At 37.9% G+C, this 22,185-nt stretch overlaps 1 protein-coding gene across 3 annotated transcripts in view; it reads right to left on the bottom strand.

Annotated features, from left to right (window-relative positions):
- Positions 1–22,185, bottom strand: part of MALRD1 (MAM and LDL receptor class A domain containing 1) — an 800,866-nt gene that overhangs the window by 674,177 nt on the left and 104,504 nt on the right. For all 3 annotated transcript variants that reach the window (XM_046012349.1, XM_046012350.1, XM_046012351.1), the window contains exons 12-13: positions 17,829–17,926; positions 2,976–3,149 (exon numbers count right to left, since the gene is read on the bottom strand). In XM_046012349.1, coding sequence (XP_045868305.1) covers positions 2,976–3,149; positions 17,829–17,926 — 272 coding nt within the window. The remainder of the gene's footprint in view (positions 1–2,975; positions 3,150–17,828; positions 17,927–22,185) is intronic.

The following is a 22,185-nucleotide window of genomic DNA, read 5'->3' as shown; positions in this document are numbered from 1 at the left end:
CCCAGATAATAAATATCAGGCTCACTTTTCACAGCAACACAAAGCAAAACACAAACCAGAACCCCAAGGAAGAAATGTTAAAGGGAAAAGAAAAGGGTGCCACGCTCAATCCCTTCAGTAATGGGGATCGGTTAATGAGGGCCTGCAGGCCCAGGAAGGAATGGCCTGTGTTTCAACCCAAAACGTTTCTCAAATACTGGGTCTAACAGAAGACAATCTGGTTTAGGTTTGTTTTTCATTAAGACTTTTAGAGCAATTTTAGGTTCACTGCAAAACTGAGGAGAAGGTATAATTTTTTCCTGTACCTTCTGCCCCATCATATACACAGCTTCCTCATTATCAACATCTCCCAAGGTGCCTGGGTGGCTCCCCTGTTTGATCATCTGACTCCTGATTTCGGCTCAGGTTATGATCTCAGGTCGTGAAATCGAGCCCCGCATCAGACTGTGCGCTAGGCTTAAGCCTGTTCAGGATTCTCTCTCCCTCTTTCTCCATGCCCCCAGTCTCTGAGAAAAACAAAAAACAAACAATCTCCCACCATAGTGGGACATGTGTTATAAATGATGAACCTCATAATCACCCAAAGTCCACTGTCTACATTATGGTCCCTTCTTGATGTGGAACATTCTGTGCATTTGGACCGATGTATAACTTTTATCCATCATCATATTATCATACAGAGTATTTTCACTGTCTTAAGAATCCTTTCTGCTCTATCTGTTCATCCCTCCTCTCTCCCAGCACCCCAGCCCGTGGCAACCACTGATCTTTTTATTGTCTCCCTAGTTTTGCCTTTTCCGGAATGCCATATAGTTGGACTGAGAGAGAGAGTAGACTTTTCACGTTGGCTGCTCTCACTTAGTAATATGGACCTGAGGATCCCCCATGTCTTTTCATGACTTGATAGCTCATTTATTTTTAGCACAGAATGATATTCCATTGTCTGGATGGAACACAGTGTATTTATCCATTCACCTACTGAAGAACATCTTGGAATGTTTCTAAGTTTGAGTAATTGTAAGGAAATCATGAATCGTTATTCACATGCAGGTTTTTGTGTGGAGAAGGACATTCTGCTTAATTCCCAGGAATGGGAATTAACAATGGACTGAGAAAGATCTTCATGGTAAGTTTCATTCTAACTAAAAGCAAACCTAATGAAAATCATGTTGTACAGAATACAAATAAATGAAACAAGAGAACAGACTGTTCTGATTGTTTTTGCCCTGTCACATGTAATGGAGATTGGAACTTATATGATCCCATAACTGGCCTTTACTGCTTTCCTATTAAGAGTTACTAGATTCACAGTACTTTTGTCCATTAGATATGGGAGCACACGCATCAATGTGATCCTTGAAAATCAGGGAGTTTAGAGACCTGAGTGACATAGCTTCTAATCACTGAGCCTAGAGTTCTGGTCAAGAGAGCACTCCTTTTCAAAATAAAGAATACTAATATTTACTGAATGTCTACTATTCCCTAATATTTACTGAGTGTCTACTATGTCCAACTGATAATTACAGCAATAATAAGAATTAACTTTCTGTGTTCACTCTATGCCAGGATATCTTTACATATTTGCTTTACATATATAAATCTTTCAACCTTCATAACAGTTCTAGAAAGGAAAGAATACTGACAGGAGTCCATATTTATTCCCTACTCCTCCTACTTCCAATGGGCAGGAACTTACCCCTGCAGAAACACTGCTATAATTGACTTCACTCTCTCCCATGGACAGGAAGAAATAACTAATTAGTGATGTTAGAAGAATAAGCTGTATGTGCTAAACTCATGCTGTTTGTCTCTCCTTCAACTCCCACTCTTGGAGACTTAGACTCTGACAACAGCTCTGGCTAATAGTCATAGGTTTCCCCCAACATGTGAGTCCTGGATTTCTCTGGCACAGTTCACTGCTTTCTGGATAAATCTCTTTATTCTACATATGGCTGCAGATTCTAAAAGCATCTCCTCCAAAATATTTTGCTGTTTGACTTCTATATTTATCTTAACTTGTTCAGAGATGATGACCAATGAGGAATGTCACTATGAGGGCTCCTAACCCCCAACAATGACCCTCACCTTCTATTTAACAGAAGTAACAAATGCATAGGGATTAAGCAACTTCCCCATTATGACACACACCTGGCTTGAACCCCCGACTCCAGAGCCCATGTTTGTGGCCACAATTTTAGCTTTGTCTTTAATACTCAGATTCCCCTGAAGTACTGCTTTTAGTATCTCTGTGGTTTTCACAGATAGGGAAATGTGAAGCTCAAAAATGTAATTTGGAGTCACTTAGTAACCCATGAACTGAGCAGAGATCAGAACGCAGACCACTTAACTCCAAAGGCTGTGTTTTCTCCTATATTCTATCACCCAATCTAGTTTCTAAAATCTCTCTTTACAAATGTCATCCAGAGGGAAGCCATATCCAGGAGGGTTGAAGTTTGGGCACCAATTTGATAATCTACAGTTGCCTTCTTTTATTATGGGCCAAGAAAATGACAGAAAAGATTGATACAAAATCTCTGTATTAATGGGCAGCAGAAAATAAGGCATCAGAATTAAAAGGCAAGCATAGTGCAAACCAGGTTTTTTCACCATCTCATATAATCTGCCATCCTCAATTAAAAAATAAACATTTTCTTATTAAATTACTTTTCTCTCTGCCATCCTATTCAATCGTTTTCTCTTCCTCCTATTCAATTCTTATCTCCAATTTTGCTAAGTGTCCACGCAATTACTTCTATATAATTAAATTCAGAACTCTAAAATGAAAAATTATAATTTCTGAGCACTCAGTGTAACATCTGTACTCATCCCTGACTATGAATGTGCTTGTTTTTTTCAGTATCTGATAAATCTATGGGACATATGTGCTATATATGTGTTACATTGTTCTCTAAGAAAAATAGTATTAAGTTAGCATCTTCTGCTGAGTCATATTCATTTCTTACGTGCTTGCTTACCTGAAAAGGTAGAGTAGATTCTCCAGCCTTCACAAGGAGATTGATTTTTGCTTGTGTCCACTGAGATTTGGAGATTCCAATTAGATCACCTTGCTTTTGCAAATCCCCATCCAGGGATGTTCTTGTAAAAACCGAGAGATGTGAATGCCGGGACAAATGATACCAAAATCGCACCTGTTGGAAATGTTTTTGAATGACATGAAACAATGAAATGTTTCAAAACAATGAAATGTTTTGAATAACAACTTCTCTATAATTAAAAATACCACAAATCATTCTGCTGTTAAATATAATCTCAAGTCTCCTTTACTCCAAATATGCAAGCTAGAATATGCTAAGTATGTCTTTTGCCTGCCTTTGCATTCTCCCCATAAAGAAAAGGCTCAAGGCAGCTCTACCGACTGGCATTTTTAACACATGCCCTCAAGAGGTCTAAAGAAATGGGATGTCAGCACTGAGGACACATATTTGTCCAACCATCACGGGTGGTACCAGTCTGCTTCCACATTAGTTTCTATGGTCCTTACTTCTATGGAAGGGCCTTTCTCTCTTGCTTCTTATAAATCTGGGGAGTTACATATTCTTAGAGTACAAAAATCAGGTTTTACTTATACACTGTCTTTAATGTCTCAAACACCAAACCAAAAAAAAATAATAATCATATTTTCCTGAAAAATTATTTTCTCAGGTAAAAGAAAACTGTACTGAGCACTTTTCATTAATTCCTTCTCTTGGGGACACTATCAAAGAATGTGGGAGCTCATATAAAACTGTTGGTTCATAATTTAAGTAAGAAAACAACCTTGGGGGGGGCGTGATCATTTCACCTCCTAGTCATCATCAGGGATGACAATCTAAGTGTTTGAGCACTTAACTAAATGTAGTAAAAAAAAAAAAAAAGTAAAGAATTCTTTTAAAAGCTGAGAGCAATAGCTAAAGCATGAAATTCAGGAATCTCATTTATTCAAGCAATATTTACTGAGCATTTACTAAGTATCAGATACTGTGTGAGGCAGGGATTCATTCCCTCAATGGCTGGATGATTCACTCTATAAAATATGTCCAAAAAATATCCTTAAAAACAAGTTCAGACACATAGAAATTGTTTTTCTTCTCATGATGTCTTTGAAAAGTGCAGCCTTAGGACTCTCTAAGAAAACAACATTCAGAGATGAGGCCTCTCAGAAGTAAAATCTTTTTCTTCAGATTCAAAGTGACTCCTTTTCACTTGCACTGTTTTAGATTCTTGGGATTTTTTCTTTCACTGCTATGGTTTTGTTACATGGACAGATATTAGTGCATCTACAGTCTCCCCCATTTATTTTATGCTTGGTACCAATTTCGGTGGAAATGCAAGTCAAAAAACCTTTTTTTTTTTTAAAGAACTGCACAGCATAGGAAACAGTCAACAAAACAAAGAGGCAATCCACAGAATGGGAGAAGACATTTTCGAATGACACTACAGACAAAGAGCTGATATCCAAGATCTATAAAGAACTCCTCAAACTCAATACCCAGAAAATAGATAATCATGTCAAAAAATGGATGGAAGACATGAACAGACACTTCTCCAATGAAGACATACAAATGGCTAGCAGACACATGAAAAAATGTTCATCATCATCAGCCATTAGGGAGATTCAAGTCAAAACCACATTGAGATACCACCTTACACCAGTTAGAATTGCAAAGACTAACAAGGCAGGAAACAGCAAATGTTGGGACAGGAGGTGGAGAAAGGGGAACCCTCTTATATTTTGGTGGGAATATAAGTTGGTGCAGCCACTTTGGAAAACAGTATGGAGGTTCCTCAAAAAATTAAAAATAGAGCTACCCTATGACCCGGCAAATGCACTACTTGGCATTTACCCCAAAGACACAGATGTAGTGAAAAGAAGGGCCATATGTACCCCAAAGTTCATAGCAACAATGTTCATAAGAGCCAAACTGTGGAAAGAGTCAAGATGCCCTTCAACAGATGAATGGATAAAGAAAATATGGTCCATATATACAATGGAATATTACTCGGTCATCAGAAAGGATGAATACCCAACTTTTGCATCAACATGGATGGGACAGGAGGAGATTATGCTGAGTGAAATAAATCAAGCAGAGAAAGTCAATTATCATCTGGTTTCACTTACTTGTGCAACATAAGGAATAACAAGGAAGACATTAGGAGAAGGAAAGGAAAAGTGAATTGGGGGAAATCAGAGGGGGAGATGAACCATGAGAGATTGTGGACTCTGAAAAACAAACTGAGGGTGAGCTTGGTGGTGGGTATTGAGGAGGGCAGGTATTACATGGAGCAATGGGTATTGTGCATAAACAATGAATCTTGAGACACCGCATCAAAAAGTAAGGACATATTTTATGGTGACTAATGTAATACAATCAATCAATAACACAATTAATTAATAGATTTGAAAGAGAGTGTGAGCAGGAGGTGGGGCAGAGAGAAAGGGAGAGGATCTCAAGTAGACTCCTCACTGAGCATGGAGCCCAACAAAGGGCTTGATTTCATGACCCTAAGATCATGACCTGAGCTAGAATCAAGAGTCGGACACTTAACCAGCTGAGCCACCCAGGCACCGTGAAGTCAAATAATTATTTAGATGCACCTTTAAAAACATTGTCTAGCTTAAATGAGCAAATATCCTCTGTTCCAATATGGCACACATTCTTTTTTTATTATTATTTTTTTTTATTTCTTATTTTTTATAAACATATAATGTATTTTTATAGCCAGGGGTACAGGCCTATGAATCTCCAGGTTTACACACTTCACAGCACTCACCATACCACATACCCTCCATAATGTCCATAACCCCATCCCCCTCTCCCAACCCCCCCCCCCTCCCCCCAGCAACACTCAGTTTGTTTTGTGAGATTAAGAGTCACTTGGTTTGTCTTCCTCCCAATCCCATCTTGTTTCATTTATTCTTCTCCTATCCCCCAAAACCCCCATGTTGCTTCTCCGCGTCCTCATATCAGGGAGATCATATGATAGCTGTCTTTCTCCGACTGACTTATTTCACTAAGCATGATACCCTCTAGTTCCATCCACGTCGTCGCAAATGGCAAGATTTCATTTCTTTTGATGGCTGCATAGTATTCCATTGTGTATATATACCACCTCTTCTTTATCCATCTGTTGATGGACATCTAGGTTCTTTCCATAGTTTGCTATTGTAGACATTGCTGCTATAAACATTCGGGTGCACATGCCCCTTCGGATCACTACATTTGTATCCTTAGGGTAAATACCCAGTAGTGCAATTGCTGGGTCATAGGGTAGTTCTATTTTCAACATTTTGAGGAACCTCCATGCTGTTTTCCAGAGTGTTGTACCAGCTTGCATTCCCACCAACAGTGGAGGAGGGTTCCCCTTTCTCCGCATCCTCAACAGCATCTGTCATTTCCTGACTTGTCAATTTTAGCCATTCTGACTGGTGTGAGGTGATATCTCATTGTGGTTTTGATTTGTATTTCCCTGATGCCGAGTGACGTGGAGCACTTTTTCATGTGTCTGTTGGCCATCTGGATTTCTTCTTTGCAGAAATGTCTGTTCATGTCCTCTGTCCATTTCTTGATTGGATTATTTGTTCTCTGGGTGTTGAGTTTGCTAAGTTCCTTATAGATTCTGAACACTAGCCCTTTATCAGATATGTCATTTGCAAATATCTTCTCCCATTCTGTCAGTTGTCTTCTGGTTTTGTTAACTATTTCCTTTGCTGTGCAAAAGATTTCGATCTTGATGAAATCCCAATAGTTCATTTTTGCCCTTGCTTCCCTGCAATTTGCTGATATTCCTAGGAAGATGTTGCTGAGGCTGAGGTCGAAGAGGTTGCTGCCTGCGTTCTCCTCAAGGATTTTGATGGATTCTGTTCTCACATTAAGATCCTTCATCCACTTTGAGTCTATTTTCATGTGTGGTGTAAGGAAGTGGTCCAATTTCATTTTTCTGCATGTGGCTGTCCAATTTTCCCAGCACCATTTGTTGAAGAGGCTGTCTTTTTTCCATTAGATATTCTTTCCTGCTTTGTCGAAGATGAGTTGACCATAGAGTTGAGGGTCTATTTCTGGGCTCTCTATTCTGTTCCATTGATCTATGTGTCTGTTTTTGTGCCAGTACCATGCTGTCTTGATGATGACAGCTTTGTAATAGAGCTTGAAGTCCGGAATGGTGATGCCACCAACTTTGGCTTTCTTTTTCAATATTCCTTTGGCTATTCGAGGTCTTTTCTGGTTCCATATAAATTTGAGGATGATTTGTTCCATTTCTTGGAAAAAAATGGATGGTATTTTGATAGGGATTGCATTAAATGTGTAGATTGCTGTAGGTAGCATAGACATTTTCACAATATTTACTCTTCCAATCCAGGAGCATGGAACATTTTTCCATTTCTTTGTGTCTTCCTCAATTTCTTTCATGAGTACTTTGTAGTTTTCTGCATATAGATTCTTAGCCTCTTTGGTTAGATTTATTCCTAGGTATCTTATACTTTTGGGTGCAATTGTAAACGGGATTGACTCCTTAATTTCTCTTTCTTCTGTCTTGCTTTTGGTGTACAGAAATGAAACTGATTTCTGTGCGTTGATATTATATCCTGACACTTTACTGAATTCCTGTACAAGTTCTAGCAGTTTTGGAGTGGAGTCTTTTGGGTTTTCCACATATAGTATCATATCATCTGCGAAGAGTGATAGTTTGACTTCTTCTTTGCTGATTTGGATGTATTTAATTTCCTTTTGTTCTCTGATTGCTGAGGCTAGGACTTCTAGTACTATGTTGAATAGCAGTGGTGATAATGGACATCCCTGCCGTGTTCCTGACCTTAACGGAAAAACTTTCAGTTTTTCTCCATTGAGAATGATACTTGCGGTGGGTTTTTCATAGATGGCTTTGATATTATTAAGGTATGTGCCCTCTATCCCTACACTTTGAAGAGTTTTGATCAGGAAGGGATGCTGTACTTTGTCAATTGCTTTTGCAGCATCTATTGAGAGTGTCATATGGCTCTTGTTGTTTCTTTTATTAATCTGTTGCATCACATTGATTGATTTGTGGATGTTGAACCAACGTTGCAGCCCTGGAATAAATCCAACTTGGTCGTGGTGAATAAGTCTTTTAATGTACTATTGAATCCTATTGGCTAGTATTTTGGTGAGAATTTTTGCATCTGTGTTCATCAAGGATATTGGTCTGTAATTCTCTTTTTTGGTGGGATCCTTGTCTTCTTTGGGGATCAAGGTGATGCTGGCCTCATAAAATGAGTTTGGAAGTTTTCCTTCCATTTCTATTTTTTGGAACAGTTTCAGGAGAATAGGAATTAGTTCTTCTTTAAATGTTTGGTAGAATTCCCCTGGGAAGCCGTCTGGCCCTGGGCTTTTGTTTGCTTGGAGATTTTGATGACTGTTTCAATCTCCTTATTGGTTATGGGCCTGTTCAGGTTTTCTATTTCTTCCTGATTCAGTTGTGGTAGTTTATATGTCTCTAGGAATGCATCCATTTCTTCCAGATTGTCCAATTTGTTGGCGTAGAGTTGTTCATAGTATGTTCTTATAATTGTCTGTATTTCTTTGGTGTTAGTTGTGATCTCTCCTCTTTCATTCATGATTTTATTTATTTGGGTCCTCTCTCTTTTCTTTTTGATAAGTCTGGCCAGGGGTTTATCAATCTTATTGATTCTTCCAAAGAACCAGCTCCTAGTTTCATTGATTTTTTTCTACTGTTTTTTTTCTTAGTTTCTATTTCATTGATTTCTGCTCTGATCTTTATGATATCGATTCTCCTGCTGGGTTTAGGGTTTCTTTCTTGTTCTTTCTCCAGCTCCTTTGGGTGTAGGGTTAGGTTGTGTACTTGAGACCTTTCTTGTTTCTTGAGAAAGGCTTGTACCGCTATATATTTTCCTCTCAGGACTGCCTTTGCTGTGTCCCACAGATTTTGAACCGTTGTGTTTTTTTCTCATTTGTTTCCATGAATTTTTTCAATTCTTCTTTAATTTCCTGGTTGACCCATTCATTTTTTAGAAGGATGTTGTTTAGTCTCCATGTATCTGGGTTCTTTCCAGCTTTCCTCTTGTGATTGAGTTCTAGCTTCAGAGCGTTGTGGTCTGAAAATATGCAGGAAATGACCCCAATCTTTAGATACCGGTTGAGACCTGATTTGTGACCCAGGATGTGATCTATTCTGGAGAATGTTCCATGTGCACTAGAGAAGAATGTGTATTCTGTTGCTTTGGGATGAAATGTTATGAATAGATCTGTGATGTCCATCTGGTCCAGTGTGTCATTTAAGGCCTTTATTTCCTTGTTTATCTTTTGCTTGGATGATCTGTCCATTTCAGTGAGGGGAGTGTTCAAGTCCCCTACTATTATTGTATTATTATTGATGTGTTTCTTTGATTTTGTTATTAATTAGTTTATATAGTTGGCTGCTCCCACGTTAGGGGCATAGATATTTAAAATGGTTAGATCTTCTTGTTGGACAGACCCTTTGAGTAGGATATAGTGTCCTTCCTCATCTCTTATTATAGTCTTTGGCTTAAAACCTAATTGATCTAAGGATTGCCACCCCAGCTTTCTTCTGATGCCCATTAGCATGGTAAATTGTTTTCCACCCCTCCCTTTAAATCTGGAGGTGTCTTCGCATCTAAAATGAGTTTCTTGTAGGCAACATATAGAAGGGTTTTGTTTTTTTATCCATTCTGATACCCTGTGTCTTTTGATTGGGACATTTAGCCCATCAACATTCAGGGTAACTATTGAGACTATTGAGAGATATGAATTTAGTGCCATTGTATTGCCTGTAAGGTGACTGTTACTGTACATTGTCTCTGTTCCTTTCTGATCTACTACTTTTAGGCTCTCTCTTTGCTTAGAGGATCCCTTTCAATATTTCCTGTAGAGCTGGTTTGGTGTTTGCAAATTCTTTCAGTTTTTGTTTGTCCTGGAAGCTTTTTATCTCTCCTTCTATTTTCAATGATAGCCTAGCTTGATAGAGTATTCTTGGCTGCATGTTTTTCTCGTTGAGTGCTCTGAATATATCATGCCAGCTCTTTCTGGCCTGCCAGGTCTCTGTGGATAAGTCTGCTGCCAATCGAATATTTTTACCATTGTATGTTACAGACTTCTTTTCCCGGGCTGCTTTCAGGGTTTTCTCTTTGTCACTAAGACTTGTAAATTTTACTATTAGGTGACGGGGTGTGGACCTATTCTTGTTGACTTCGAGGGGGGTTCCCTGCACCTCCTGGATTTTGATGCTTGTTCCCTTTGCCATATTAGGGAAATTCTCTCCAATGATTCTCTCCAATAGACCTTCTGCTCCCCTCTCTGTTTCTTCTTCTTCTGGAATCCCAATTATTCTAATGTTGTTTCGTCTTATGGTGTCACTTATCTCTCGAATTCTCCCCTCGTGGTCCAGTAGCTGTTTGTCCCTCTTGTGCTCGGCTTCTTTATTCTCTGTCATTTGGTCTTCTATATCACTAATTCTTTCTTCTGCCTCATTTATCCTAGCAGTGAGAGCCTCCATTTTTTATTGCATCTCATTAATAGCTTTTTTTATTTCAACTTGGTTAGATTTTAGTTCTTTAATTTCTCCAGAAAGGGCTTTTATCTCTCCAGAGAGGGTTTCTCTAATATCTTCCATGCCTTTTTCGAGCCCGGCTAGAATGTTTAGAATCGTCATTCTGAACTCTTGATCTGACATATTACCAATGTCTGTGTTGATTAGGTCCCTAGCCTTCGGTACTGCCTCTTGTTCTTTTTCTTGTGGTGAGTTTTTCCGCCTTGTCATTTTGTCCAGATAAGAGTATATGAAGGAGGAAGTAAAATACTAAAAGGGTGGCAAAGACCCCAGAAAAATGCGCTTTAACCAAATCATAAGAGACCCCAAATCGTGGGGGGGAGAAAGGGGATAAGAAGAGGTTCAGAAAAAAAAAAGAAAAAATTAAAAAAAGAAAACAAAGAAAAAAATATTAAAAAGAAAGAAAAAATATATATATTGGATAAACTAGTTAAAAAACGTTAAAAAAGAAAAGGGTAAAAGTTTTAAAAAATTTAGCAGAAGAACAAAAAATTGAAAAAATAAATTAAATTAACCACAAGACTAAAGAATCATGGGAAGAAAGCCATGAGTTCCGTGCTTTGCTTTCTCCTCCTCTGAAATTCCGCTGCTGTCCTTGGTAATGAATCTACTTTCCTTGGTAAATGAACTTCATCCTGTCTGGATTTTTTGTTGATCTTCTGGGGGAGGGGCCTGTTGTAGTGACTCTCAAATGTCTATGCCTGAGGCGGAATTTCACCGCCCTAGGCGGAATTGCACCACCCGTACTGGGGGCCAGATTCGCTTTTGGGAGCTTCTGTTCCCTGAACGCTTTCCGTAGAGTTCCGGAGGACGGGAATGGAAATGGCGGCCTCCCAGTCTCTGGCCCAGAGGAGCCCAGAGCCCGGGGACCCACTCCTCAGTGCGCCCCCAGAGAACAGCACCCAATCACTCTCGTATCCCTGGCCTCCAGCTATGCTCCGAGCTCACCCAGCCTGCGACTGGTTCAAGGTAACCCCGAGCTGAGAGTTCAGTCCTCGGCTCTGTCTCTGTAGTCGGCTTCTCCGTTCTAATACCTGCGAGCTCTGCGACACTCCGACACCCCCGATCCTTCTGTGACCCTGCGGGACCTGGGGCCACGCTGACCCCGCGTGGGCTTCACCCCGGTTTTGCCTCTGGAGCAATGTCCCTCAGTGGAACAGACTTTTAAAAGTCCTGATTTTGTGCTCCGTTGCTCCGCCGCTTGCTGGGAGCCGGCCCTTCCCCCCGCGGTCTATCTTCCCGTCGTTTTAGATTCACTTCTCCACCAGTCCTACCTTTCAGAAAGTGATCAATTTTCTGTTTCTAGAATTGCTGTTCTTCTTCTTTCGATCTCCCATTGGATTTGTAGGTGTTTGCAATGTTTAGATAAGCTATTGAGCTGATATCCTGCTACCTGATGTGGTCTCAGGCTGCTACTTCTCCGCCATCTTGACTCCTCCCATCGTGGCACACGTTCTTTTAGTCTATTTAACTGTCACCACTTCATCAAAAAAAATTCTGTCCACTTCATTTTAGACTTTACTAACATGCTCCCCTAAACTCTGATAAGCAAGACAGGTAATTGAGGAATGAAAAGTCAAATGGAAGTGCTTGATTAGATCCTATGGGAAGGGATTATTTAGGTTCCTCAACCAGAATTAAACGTTAGATCCCTGCTAGAGTTTCAGCACGTTCCAAGCTTGTAAATATGCAAACCAGAGCTTTAACCTTAGTAGTATAAGAGATACACAAGACCCATCAGACTATCAAGCTGTCAAACTGTCATTCAGTACATCACCAGTGTTAAAGTATTTTAATAGTGTATTAAGAGTAAATACCAATGGGATCCATATTAAATAGGCTCAGAGCTTAAGATTTATATTTAATTTACGGCGTCAGCAGAGTTGGCATCGTAGACCATTAAGAACTCTTCCCCTTAGCTGTTTTCTAATTTAATATTGGTAAGGGTGAACTCACTGAACAAAGTAACTAACACAGCTGTGGTTTCACGAGACTCTTGTCAAGTGTGCAACCTCTGCAGCTCTCGATCTGCCGCACGCCAGAGAACTCGAAGCCAGGAACCCAAGCGCACGAGGTGTGTCATGAATTCCTCACAGAGTCTATTAAAGCAGTTTGTGTTTAATAGGTTTTCAGTTAATAGGTGTTTTTTAAAAAAAGAAGAAGGGAGCGATGAGCGGGACCATTAGCATCAGCACTGATAGTGAACACCTGTAAACTCTCCCAGAGAGCATGAAGGAAGCTGCTCCATGTCAGAAAAGGTACGAAGTATTAGGTGTCTTTAGGGACTCCAGAGTTTTAGGGGGGAGAATGAAATGAAAAGGGAACAATTAACTATAATGTGTATAGTGGCAAAGGTATGATAAATCATGTGGCTATCTACATGTAAATTAATTAAAATGAAACCAAATGAAAAATCCAATTCCTCAGTTATATTCCTTATATATTAAGTGCGCAAAAGCTATATGCAGTTAGTGGCTACCATATTGGACACAGCAGAGAAAAACTTCCATTATCACAGAAAATTCTATTACACAGAACTATAAAACAGGTATGTTAAAATTACACTAACCATTTAAATTGTATTTACCACTTACTGTTAAAAGGAAATTATTTTTGTGACTCATGCCTGATTCATTAAAAAGTAGCCATATCAATGTTAATATTAAAGGCTTGGTGTTATTTCTTTTGGTTTTTCACGAAGACACATTTTATAGAGATACTGAATTATTGTATCAAAACAATGTTGTGTGGTTTAAAAAGCTTCCCACAAAGCAGTTACTTTACTTTCAAATTGGAGAGAAAATGAAGTTTAGACCATTCTATTAGTTTAAACTGTATTTTCTGACTCCATTATTTTTTTTTTTTTAAACACGCAATCAGGGCTCCTGGATGGCTCAGTCAGTTAAGCATCTGCCTTCAGCTCAGGTCATGATCCCAGGGTCCTGGGATCAAGCTCCTTGCTTGCTGAGCAAGGAGCCTGCTTCTACATCCCCTTCTCACTCTCCCTCTATGCTCTCCCTTTTTCTCTCTCAAATAAATAAAATCTTTAAAATATAAAAATAAAAAAAAAATACCCAGTAATTCATTTTTATTACAGAAGGAAAGGACAGCTTTTCAGGTGATATACTAATAGTTCTGAGTACAGGTGAATAGTCTGGAGAGCATGATGGCCCTGGTCACACCACTTGCCCTTCTGTTCCTGCATCGCCCCGTGACGTGGCCCAGAGGAGCAAGAGCCCAGGTCTACAAAGGAGTAATTAGGTTCTCTGATACTTAACTCTGTGAATGACCTTCCAGGGCATTATTTACAAGTTGAAAATAATTTCTTCCTCTTTCTGTTTCATTCGATGTTGGTCTGTGTCCAGCTGCAACTCTAACTCTTCAAAGGTTCTGTATCTTTCCTCAACTTTCCAACAGTCCTTTTTCCAACTGTTCCCCTATCTCAGACCAGTTTGGCCAGATCTTCAAGCTCTTTCTTAGCTGTATTCCAAATGCTCAGCTACTTCTGCTTTTCCTGCCTCACAAAGGACCCTGACTAGTATGTGCAGCACCTATTTTATCTTCAAGACGTAGAAAAAAATTGTTAAAAAAAGAGAGAGAGAAAAGATGATATATATGTAGCTCCTCAAAATTCAGCTGGGACTAAGTCCATGTTGAGTGGGGATCATTCATCACACACACCCTCCACATTACCATAGTGATTTCTCTAATCCTAGTCATAATTATGTGTTTGCCTGTCTATTCTTCATTTGAATAAGCTTAATTAGAAGTTTCAAATCTTCAGTAAAATATGTTATTTCCATTTAAATGATTAGCCTCCATGTGTTTTGCTCAAGCGCAGGTGGAGAGGGTACCAGCTCAGCCTTTCCACCATACACTGTTGCTTCCTCTAGAATCCATGCCCTAATGTCTAGGCTTGGATTAAACAAAATAATCAGAAGACAATGTGTGACTACACCATTGCAAGCCCCACTCCATTTTTTTTTCGTTTTTGTTTCTTTTTTTTTTTTTTTACTAAATTCCTCATTGACATGAGTTCACTTGGGGAACATTATAAGACATGGCCTTTCAAAATACGTTGAGAGAATTGTTGTAAGTGGATTATTATTGTTATCCCGCACTCAGTCTCTCAGAGCACTTTAACACTGAATTGCTGTCAGAATCCCTAAAATCGACATTTCATTAGGACAAACATGTACTTCGGTTGTCCCTGCTGTATTCTCAGCATTGCGGGGCTGTGATCAGCACAGAGCAGGTAAACAGTATGTGTGTGCCGAATCAGAGCAAGAATGTTTACATTGTTATCACTGTATGCACGCAGGAGAGAATTCTCATAAGAACTATTTTTGCTTTGTTTTGTTATTTTTACTGCCTTAGATCTAAACCAAATGATGATTCATCCATCTCTACTGGTTGCTGGAAAACTTAGTTCAAATGTGTAGCCTGGCTCTAACAAGCTTTATTGGTGTAACCAACCCATCTCTTGCTTCATCTATCTTTTCCCTGATAACCTCATTCACTTTCTTAAAAATTTTACGATTTTTTTTTAAATTAAAGAATATTAATACAAGTGTGAAGCAAGTTGGGGAAGTGTTTTTAAAGTACACAAGTATGCAAACCAGCTTCGAAAACAGGAGCTTTGTAATATCAATCTTCCTGTCTTTAATTAATCGTGAAGCCCTAAAAGTAATTTTATATAATAACTCAAATAGGAGAACTCAGAAAATATTAATACCTACCATAAATCTCCTTCATATTTGATATTTCCTAGTTAATTCAAAACAGTAACAACATTTCAACACAAATAAGAAATAGTAGCTTCTGGCTCCCATGTGTTCTGTTTGTCCTATCTCCTGGCTATTCCATCGAAAAATGTCAAGTTTCCGACAGTGACTGAAGGGACTTTTGAAGTCTTTAAAGTCCGCATCTTAAGAAGGAGTGCGTGTAGGAAAGTTTGCGTGTGTTGACGCCATGTGCTGGCTATACACAAGGCACAAGATAATTCAACTAAAATGACTCTACTAGCCTGTTGGTAGAAAAGGAGACTCAAAAGAAAGCTTCCTGGTTTTAAAGTCCTTTCAAAAAGAGGTCTGAAATGCATTAGCTTCATATGATTATGTAGGGAAAAAATGTAATTTCATAAAATGAAGACTTTAATCATATCAAAGCACCCAACTTCAGTATGTCCCTGCCTAACTTCATCATTTTATAATGACTAACATCTGCTATTCCAGAATATAACTATTATCAATACATTCCAATTAGGAAGATTGGCTGGATTTTTGATTACTCAAGAAGAATTTGGTTTGCTTATTCTGTAACTTTTATGAAAGAAAGTATCACACAGTACCACAGACTTGTAAAAAAGTAATCCTATATTCTTAAAATACCGTTTTGGGAAAGACATTAAGCTATGTGTATCTCAGCCTATAGACAACCTTCTCTAGCTGTCTAGTTCCACTTCTTAGACCAAAAAGTATTATAAAGTAACCCAAATATCCATCCTTCTAACTCAAAAGTACTAACATTCAAGCAGATACAGACAAAGGTGAGGGGGGGCCTCTTCTTGCAGTCTGGAATGGCTCCCTGAAACACTCTTACTTTTCTAAAAAGCAAGACAAACCACTAACTCAGCATTCGAGGCCTTGGGAGATTGAGTAGTGGTACTGAGAAATAAATCAGCAAGTGTCCAAACTGTCCATGGCTTTCACTAAGGCCCCACAAGCGCTAAATTCCTAAGCAACAACAGAGAAAAATGCTTCCAAGTGGAAACAACCATCTGTTGAAACATAATCCCAATGATCACAGATTAATGGCTACCAGCACACATCAATGGAAAATGTGGATAATCTTTAAAAAGAAAAAATGTATATGATTTCTCACTGAATCTCGGGAATTTCAAATAAGCTGTCAATGTTTGCTTTCAGACTGCTGCAGAACAAGTAGAATACATTTTATTGTTTAGTATCCAATGCCTTATGTATGTAACAACGGTGATCCCATCTCTTTCGTGTATGACCTTGAATTAAGGCTAAGTAAGCTTGTAAATACTTTTACAGAGCAAGTAAATGCCTCAGGAGGTCTCAAAAAAAAAAAAAAATCTGTATCTATCACATGGGATTTAATTGAAACCAAGCAAAGGTGTGCAAGTGTAGAATGCATGTGGGCAAAGTGGAAGTGGAGTCCAGGCAGTTATTTTACATGTAATCTCCACAGAGAAATGGGCAGGAAATAACAAGGAAAAAAAAAAAATGAGAGAGAGGACAATCCATTAAGAGATCTGAGCACTCCCATTCAGATTTATATCAGCTGAACACATAATTAGATCTACTCCTCTGAACAAGATGTAATTTGTCAGCAGGAATGCCTGAATAAACTGCTGTACCCCCACATTTACAGAAGATGAATTTGGTGTGCAGCAGGATCGATCTGCACTGTCTTCTGATAACTAAAAAAATTAAATAAACTGTAATCCTGAGGGCTTGGAGGCTTGCTGGAATGCTCCAAAGGATAGAAAACACGGGAAGCTGAACAGAAACATCGAAGTGTAGGTGTTAGTTCTACGGAAAATAAAGGAATTCTGTTTAGTGAACACCTACTATGTGCCTGATACTTTGTCAGATAACCCAGCCACGTGAAAAAAGGTACTCCACTGTTACATTCCAGTGTGGACAGAGTCTCGAAGAGAGTAGAGAGTCTGTGGCACAACTGAGATTGGAACCAGGTCTGTCAGACTCCGAAGTCCTTCTCTGCCTGCTTTTCTCTCACGCTGTTGAAATGGACTGAGCACGTATCACCTGCTCTATGTTTACTTGGCACACAAAGACTAACTGAAGAAAGAAAATTTCAGAAAATGTCATTATTTTTTCTGCACACAGTTCTTTCTCTTTATTTGCCCTTTCATCTTCCTTTCAGCAAGCACCTGTTTGGCTTATTTTATTTTACTCAATTAACACTGTTGGCCAAAACAATCAGCAGCGTTGGCAACATGTATCCAGAGCTTTGGATTACTGGAAGGACTATTTGGAAAGAATACAAAATGACAGAAATATTCTTTAAAAGGCCCCACAAAAGAACTGTTTAAGTTATAGGCTGCAAACGGTCTTTTGGAAGGACATGACATTTCATGTTGATAGTCTGTATAAATCTCTCAGTTCATCATGAAAGTGGCAGTAAAACATAGCAGGCATTTACTGGCCCAAGTAATCCACACCTAACAATTTACAACCACAGAATGGCCGATTGAAGTTCCAGTAACAGGTTACCTGACATGGGGTAGAGGCAGTGAGGGCTTTTGTAAGAACAGGACTTCCAAGCTTGGCCACTCCTGGAGATTGATGGGATCGGAAATAAATGAATGAGCCTATGAAATAAATAAATAAATAAAATTGTAAAAGTCACATGGATACAAATTCTGTTATACATTTAGCAGTCCTTTGTTCTAACATCTTATCCTTGAAGACAATCAACTGTCAATCTCATCAAGAAAATTACGTTTTACTTATTTACCATTTAGTTCTGTAAATGACCAAGTTTTTTCATATGGATAATATTAAATATCTAAAATAAAACCCAATTGATAAAAACAAGCTCTTGATCTAAATCCCTTAAACAAACAGGTTTATTGTCTTAACTTGGGTCATAACTAGAATCTGTAATCAAATTAAACGAAGCTTCTAAGCTTACAATTAGATAGTCAACACACCCTTACAAAAGTCTCACGAGAGCATTATTTTTAAGTTTCTTCACAAAGGACTGAAAGATGCGAGCCTGTGGAATGAGCTGGGTTTCTCCTGGGGCTTACATGTTTGACATTGTTGTCTGTGCTAGTGGGGATGAAAGCTTAATTAAAGATCTAATCTGAGCATTAACAAAATAACTGCTTTTAGATTTTAACTCCATGGATGCGCTGATGGCAAACATACAAGGGGATAACATCTTTTAGCAGCTCAAAAGATCACACATTCTGAACTGCTGTCAGGGGTGGCTTCCTCGAATACTGAAAATTCACAAGGAAGGCTATGCAGAACAAGGTCAAGGTCTGATCCTGCCCTTTGATAATCACGAAGTGATGGGCAACTTGGAAAGCAGACAATTTTGACTGAAAAATACCATTTTCAGAAGGTGATTTTCCTAGATACTGGTCATTGCTGACTACACGGAAAGGATATCAGAATTAAACTGTATTATTTTATAGCTACTGCTACGTGTTTAACCGAACAACCAAGGTTGCAAATCAGCAGTATCATCTCTGAATGAGAAAAACAGAACCAGTTTATGTGGACTTTTTTTTTTTTTTAAATATGGGGCTTGAACTCATAACCCTGAGACCAAGAGTCACATGCTCTACTGACTGGAGCCAGGCAGGCTCCTGTATATGGGCTTTAACATCCCAAAACCAACAGGGAAGAATAAAAGCTATTATTCCCTAACTTTAAACCGAGAGTGATAGAAACTATATAAGCTTATTAAATTCTGTTTCACCTATAAAAGAATAGCATAGGAAAAGAGGATTTTGAAAAAATTATTTCAGCTTAAAAATTCTTAGGCTCAACTAAAATTCAATTGAATACTTTTACGGCTGAGGTCGAAGAGGTTGCTGCCTGCATTCTCCTCAAGGATTTTGATGGATTCCTTTCTCACATTGAGGTCCTTCATCCATTTGGAGTCTATTTTCGTGTGTGGTGTAAGGAAGTGGTCCAATTTCATTTTTCTGCATGTGGCTGTCCAATTTTCCCAGCACCATTTATTGAAGAGGCTGTCTTTTTTCCATTGGACATTCTTTCCTGCTTTGTCGAAGATTAGTTGACCATAGAGTTGAGGGTCCATTTCTGGGTTCTCTATTCTGTTCCATTGATCTATGTGTCTGTTTTTGTGCCAGTACCATGCTGTCTTGATGATGACAGCTTTGTAATAGAGCTTGAAGTCCGGAATGGTGATGCCACCAACTTTGGCTTTCTTTTTCAATATTCCTTTGGCTATTCGAGGTCTTTTCTGGTTCCATATAAATTTTAGGATGATTTGTTCCATTTCTTTGAAAAAAATGGATGGTATTTTGATAGGGATTGCATGAAATGTGTAGATTGCTTTAGGTAGCATAGACATTTTCACAATATTTATTCTTCCAATCCAGGAGCATGGAACATTTTTCCATTTTTTTGTGTCTTCCTCAATTTCTTTCATGAGTACTTTATAATTTTCTGTGTATAGATTCTTAGTCTCTTTGGTTAGGTTTATTCCTAGGTATCTTATAGTTTTGGGTACAATTGTAAATGGGATTGACTCCTTAATTTCTCTTTCTTCAGTCTTGTTGTTGGTGTACAGAAATGCAACTGATTTCTGTGCATTGATTTTATATCCTGACACGTTACTGAATTCCTGTACAAGTTCTAGCAGTTCTGGAGTGGAGTCTTTTGGGTTTTCCACATATAGTATCATATCATCTGCGAAGAGTGATAGTTTGACTTCTTCTTTACCAATTTGGATGCCTTTAATTTCTTTTCGTTGTCTGATTGCTGAGGCTAGGACTTCTAGTACTATGTTGAATAGCAGTGGTGATAATGGACATCCCTGCCGTGTTCCTGACCTTAACGGAAAAGCTTTCAGTTTTTCTCCATTGAGAATGATATTTGCGGTGGGTTTTCCATAGATGGCTTTGATAATATTGAGGTATGTGCCCTCTATCCCCACACTTTGAAGAGTTTTGATCATTTAAAAGACTAATCAAAATTCTACAAATTAACAAATATTCAAGGATCCTAGTGCTCTGGTCTTTTAAAAACAATATATACAATTTCAAACAAGCAGTCAATAAAGGATGGGACATATAAATTAAAACTCCAAATTCTAAAAGCAGTAAAGGTTTGAATAAATTGGGTATATCACAAAAATGACTACAAAAGTGATTTAAAAAAATCTACTGGACATATATGGCAAAACAGTTGAGTTTTATTTAATTTTTAAGGAATACTTGTAACATTATTCAAGGGATCTTGAGTCTTAAAGAATATGAAGAACTTCTTGACTCCAATATCTCCCTGCCAGTTATCTCTAATTTATAAGCTATGGAAATAGGAAAATAAAAAATAAACTGTAATGTCACTCATGATCATAGATACAAAATTCTAATTAAAAAGTTATCAATTATATTTGAAATCCTTATCAAAAAAACTGTGTGTCCTGACCAAACCATGAATGGAAGCTGAATTTAATTTAGCTGCTCTATCAACACAGTCAATCAGATCAACAAATTAAAGGGTAGAGTCAGACTCGGATCAACAAATATTGAGAAGACTGTGGAAAAAATAGCCATTGCCAATTAAAAAACTCAAGAAAATCTTAAAAGTAAATAATTAAATGCAGACTAAAGATCAACCCCAAAACAAATACCCTAATGGCAAACAACAAAGCTACTTTAATTAAAATGAGAAACTAGAGATTTCTATCACTATTAATCACAGATAATATTAATTACCTTAGACTAACATTGTCTTATAGGCCTAGTGAATGTGAGTCAAGAAAATAATATACTTAGCAAATATAATAGAAAATAGAAATACAGTTCTCATGTTTTGCCAATAATATTACCATAAAAGTAGAAACCCCCAAGGCTTCTATTGTTAAATAATGGTAAGTATTTACAAGAAAATCTGATAAGGTAAATGGAAACAAAGAAATGTGATTAAGTTATTTTTTTAACTTTAGCAATAAGACCCCAGATACAGAAATGGTTAGAGATATCCTCTTCAAAATTACATTAATACAAAATATGTAGGAGTAAAATAGAAAGAGATAACATGTTTTTAGATGAAAACATATTGTAAAAATATTAATTTAGTGAAAGTTTATTTGAAAGCTAAATAAAATCCTAAAAGAACTTTAATAGTTAGAAAAATAAATAATAAAAACAAATAATACAGACTTAATATTTATAAGTGTAGAGTAAAGAGAATCTGAACTCTGAGCCTAGACCCAAAGACTTCTAGAAAAATGTCTCTGGATTTACCTTCTTATAAGTTTGCTGTGCAGAATGTACTTAGTTAAGAGAACTATGGAATTATAATATATCAAGGAGATGGTTCCTGGTAAGCTGAGTTGTTCATATTGCAAAATCCCACACACCCTAGAGGGGCTAACACAGTATCAGAATTTATGACTAACACAGTATAAGAATTAAAGAAAGAGGGGGTCAGCTTCCAGGTATTAAACCATCCATAAGCCTCAACCTCATCATTTATGAAGCATGCACCTGTTTTTAATGCAATGGTCTAGAAGGGACTCCTTACATGATGTGAAAACACTAGAGATCAGACTTTATAATGAATACAGATAATCATAAGCCAGCATCATACAGAATAAAAATACCACAAATATCATAAAACAGTTACTATATAGAATAAAAAAATCATGGATACAATGACCAAAACCAACCAAATGAGATCTGGCTCATGAATGCGAAGGTTGTTTAATATTTGAAAAATCCCCCTTATGAACAAACAAAAATTATGATGATCATATGATTATCATAATACTAAAAAAATCTGACAAATTTTAACAGAGATTCATATACATACCACACAAAGAAAACCACATTATGAATAGAAGGGAACATCTTTACCTAAT

Source organism: Meles meles, chromosome 7 (assembly GCF_922984935.1).
Source record: "Meles meles chromosome 7, mMelMel3.1 paternal haplotype, whole genome shotgun sequence".
In the NCBI taxonomy this organism is placed as follows: domain Eukaryota; kingdom Metazoa; phylum Chordata; class Mammalia; order Carnivora; family Mustelidae; genus Meles; species Meles meles.
This window is presented reverse-complemented; position numbering and strand designations above follow the sequence as displayed.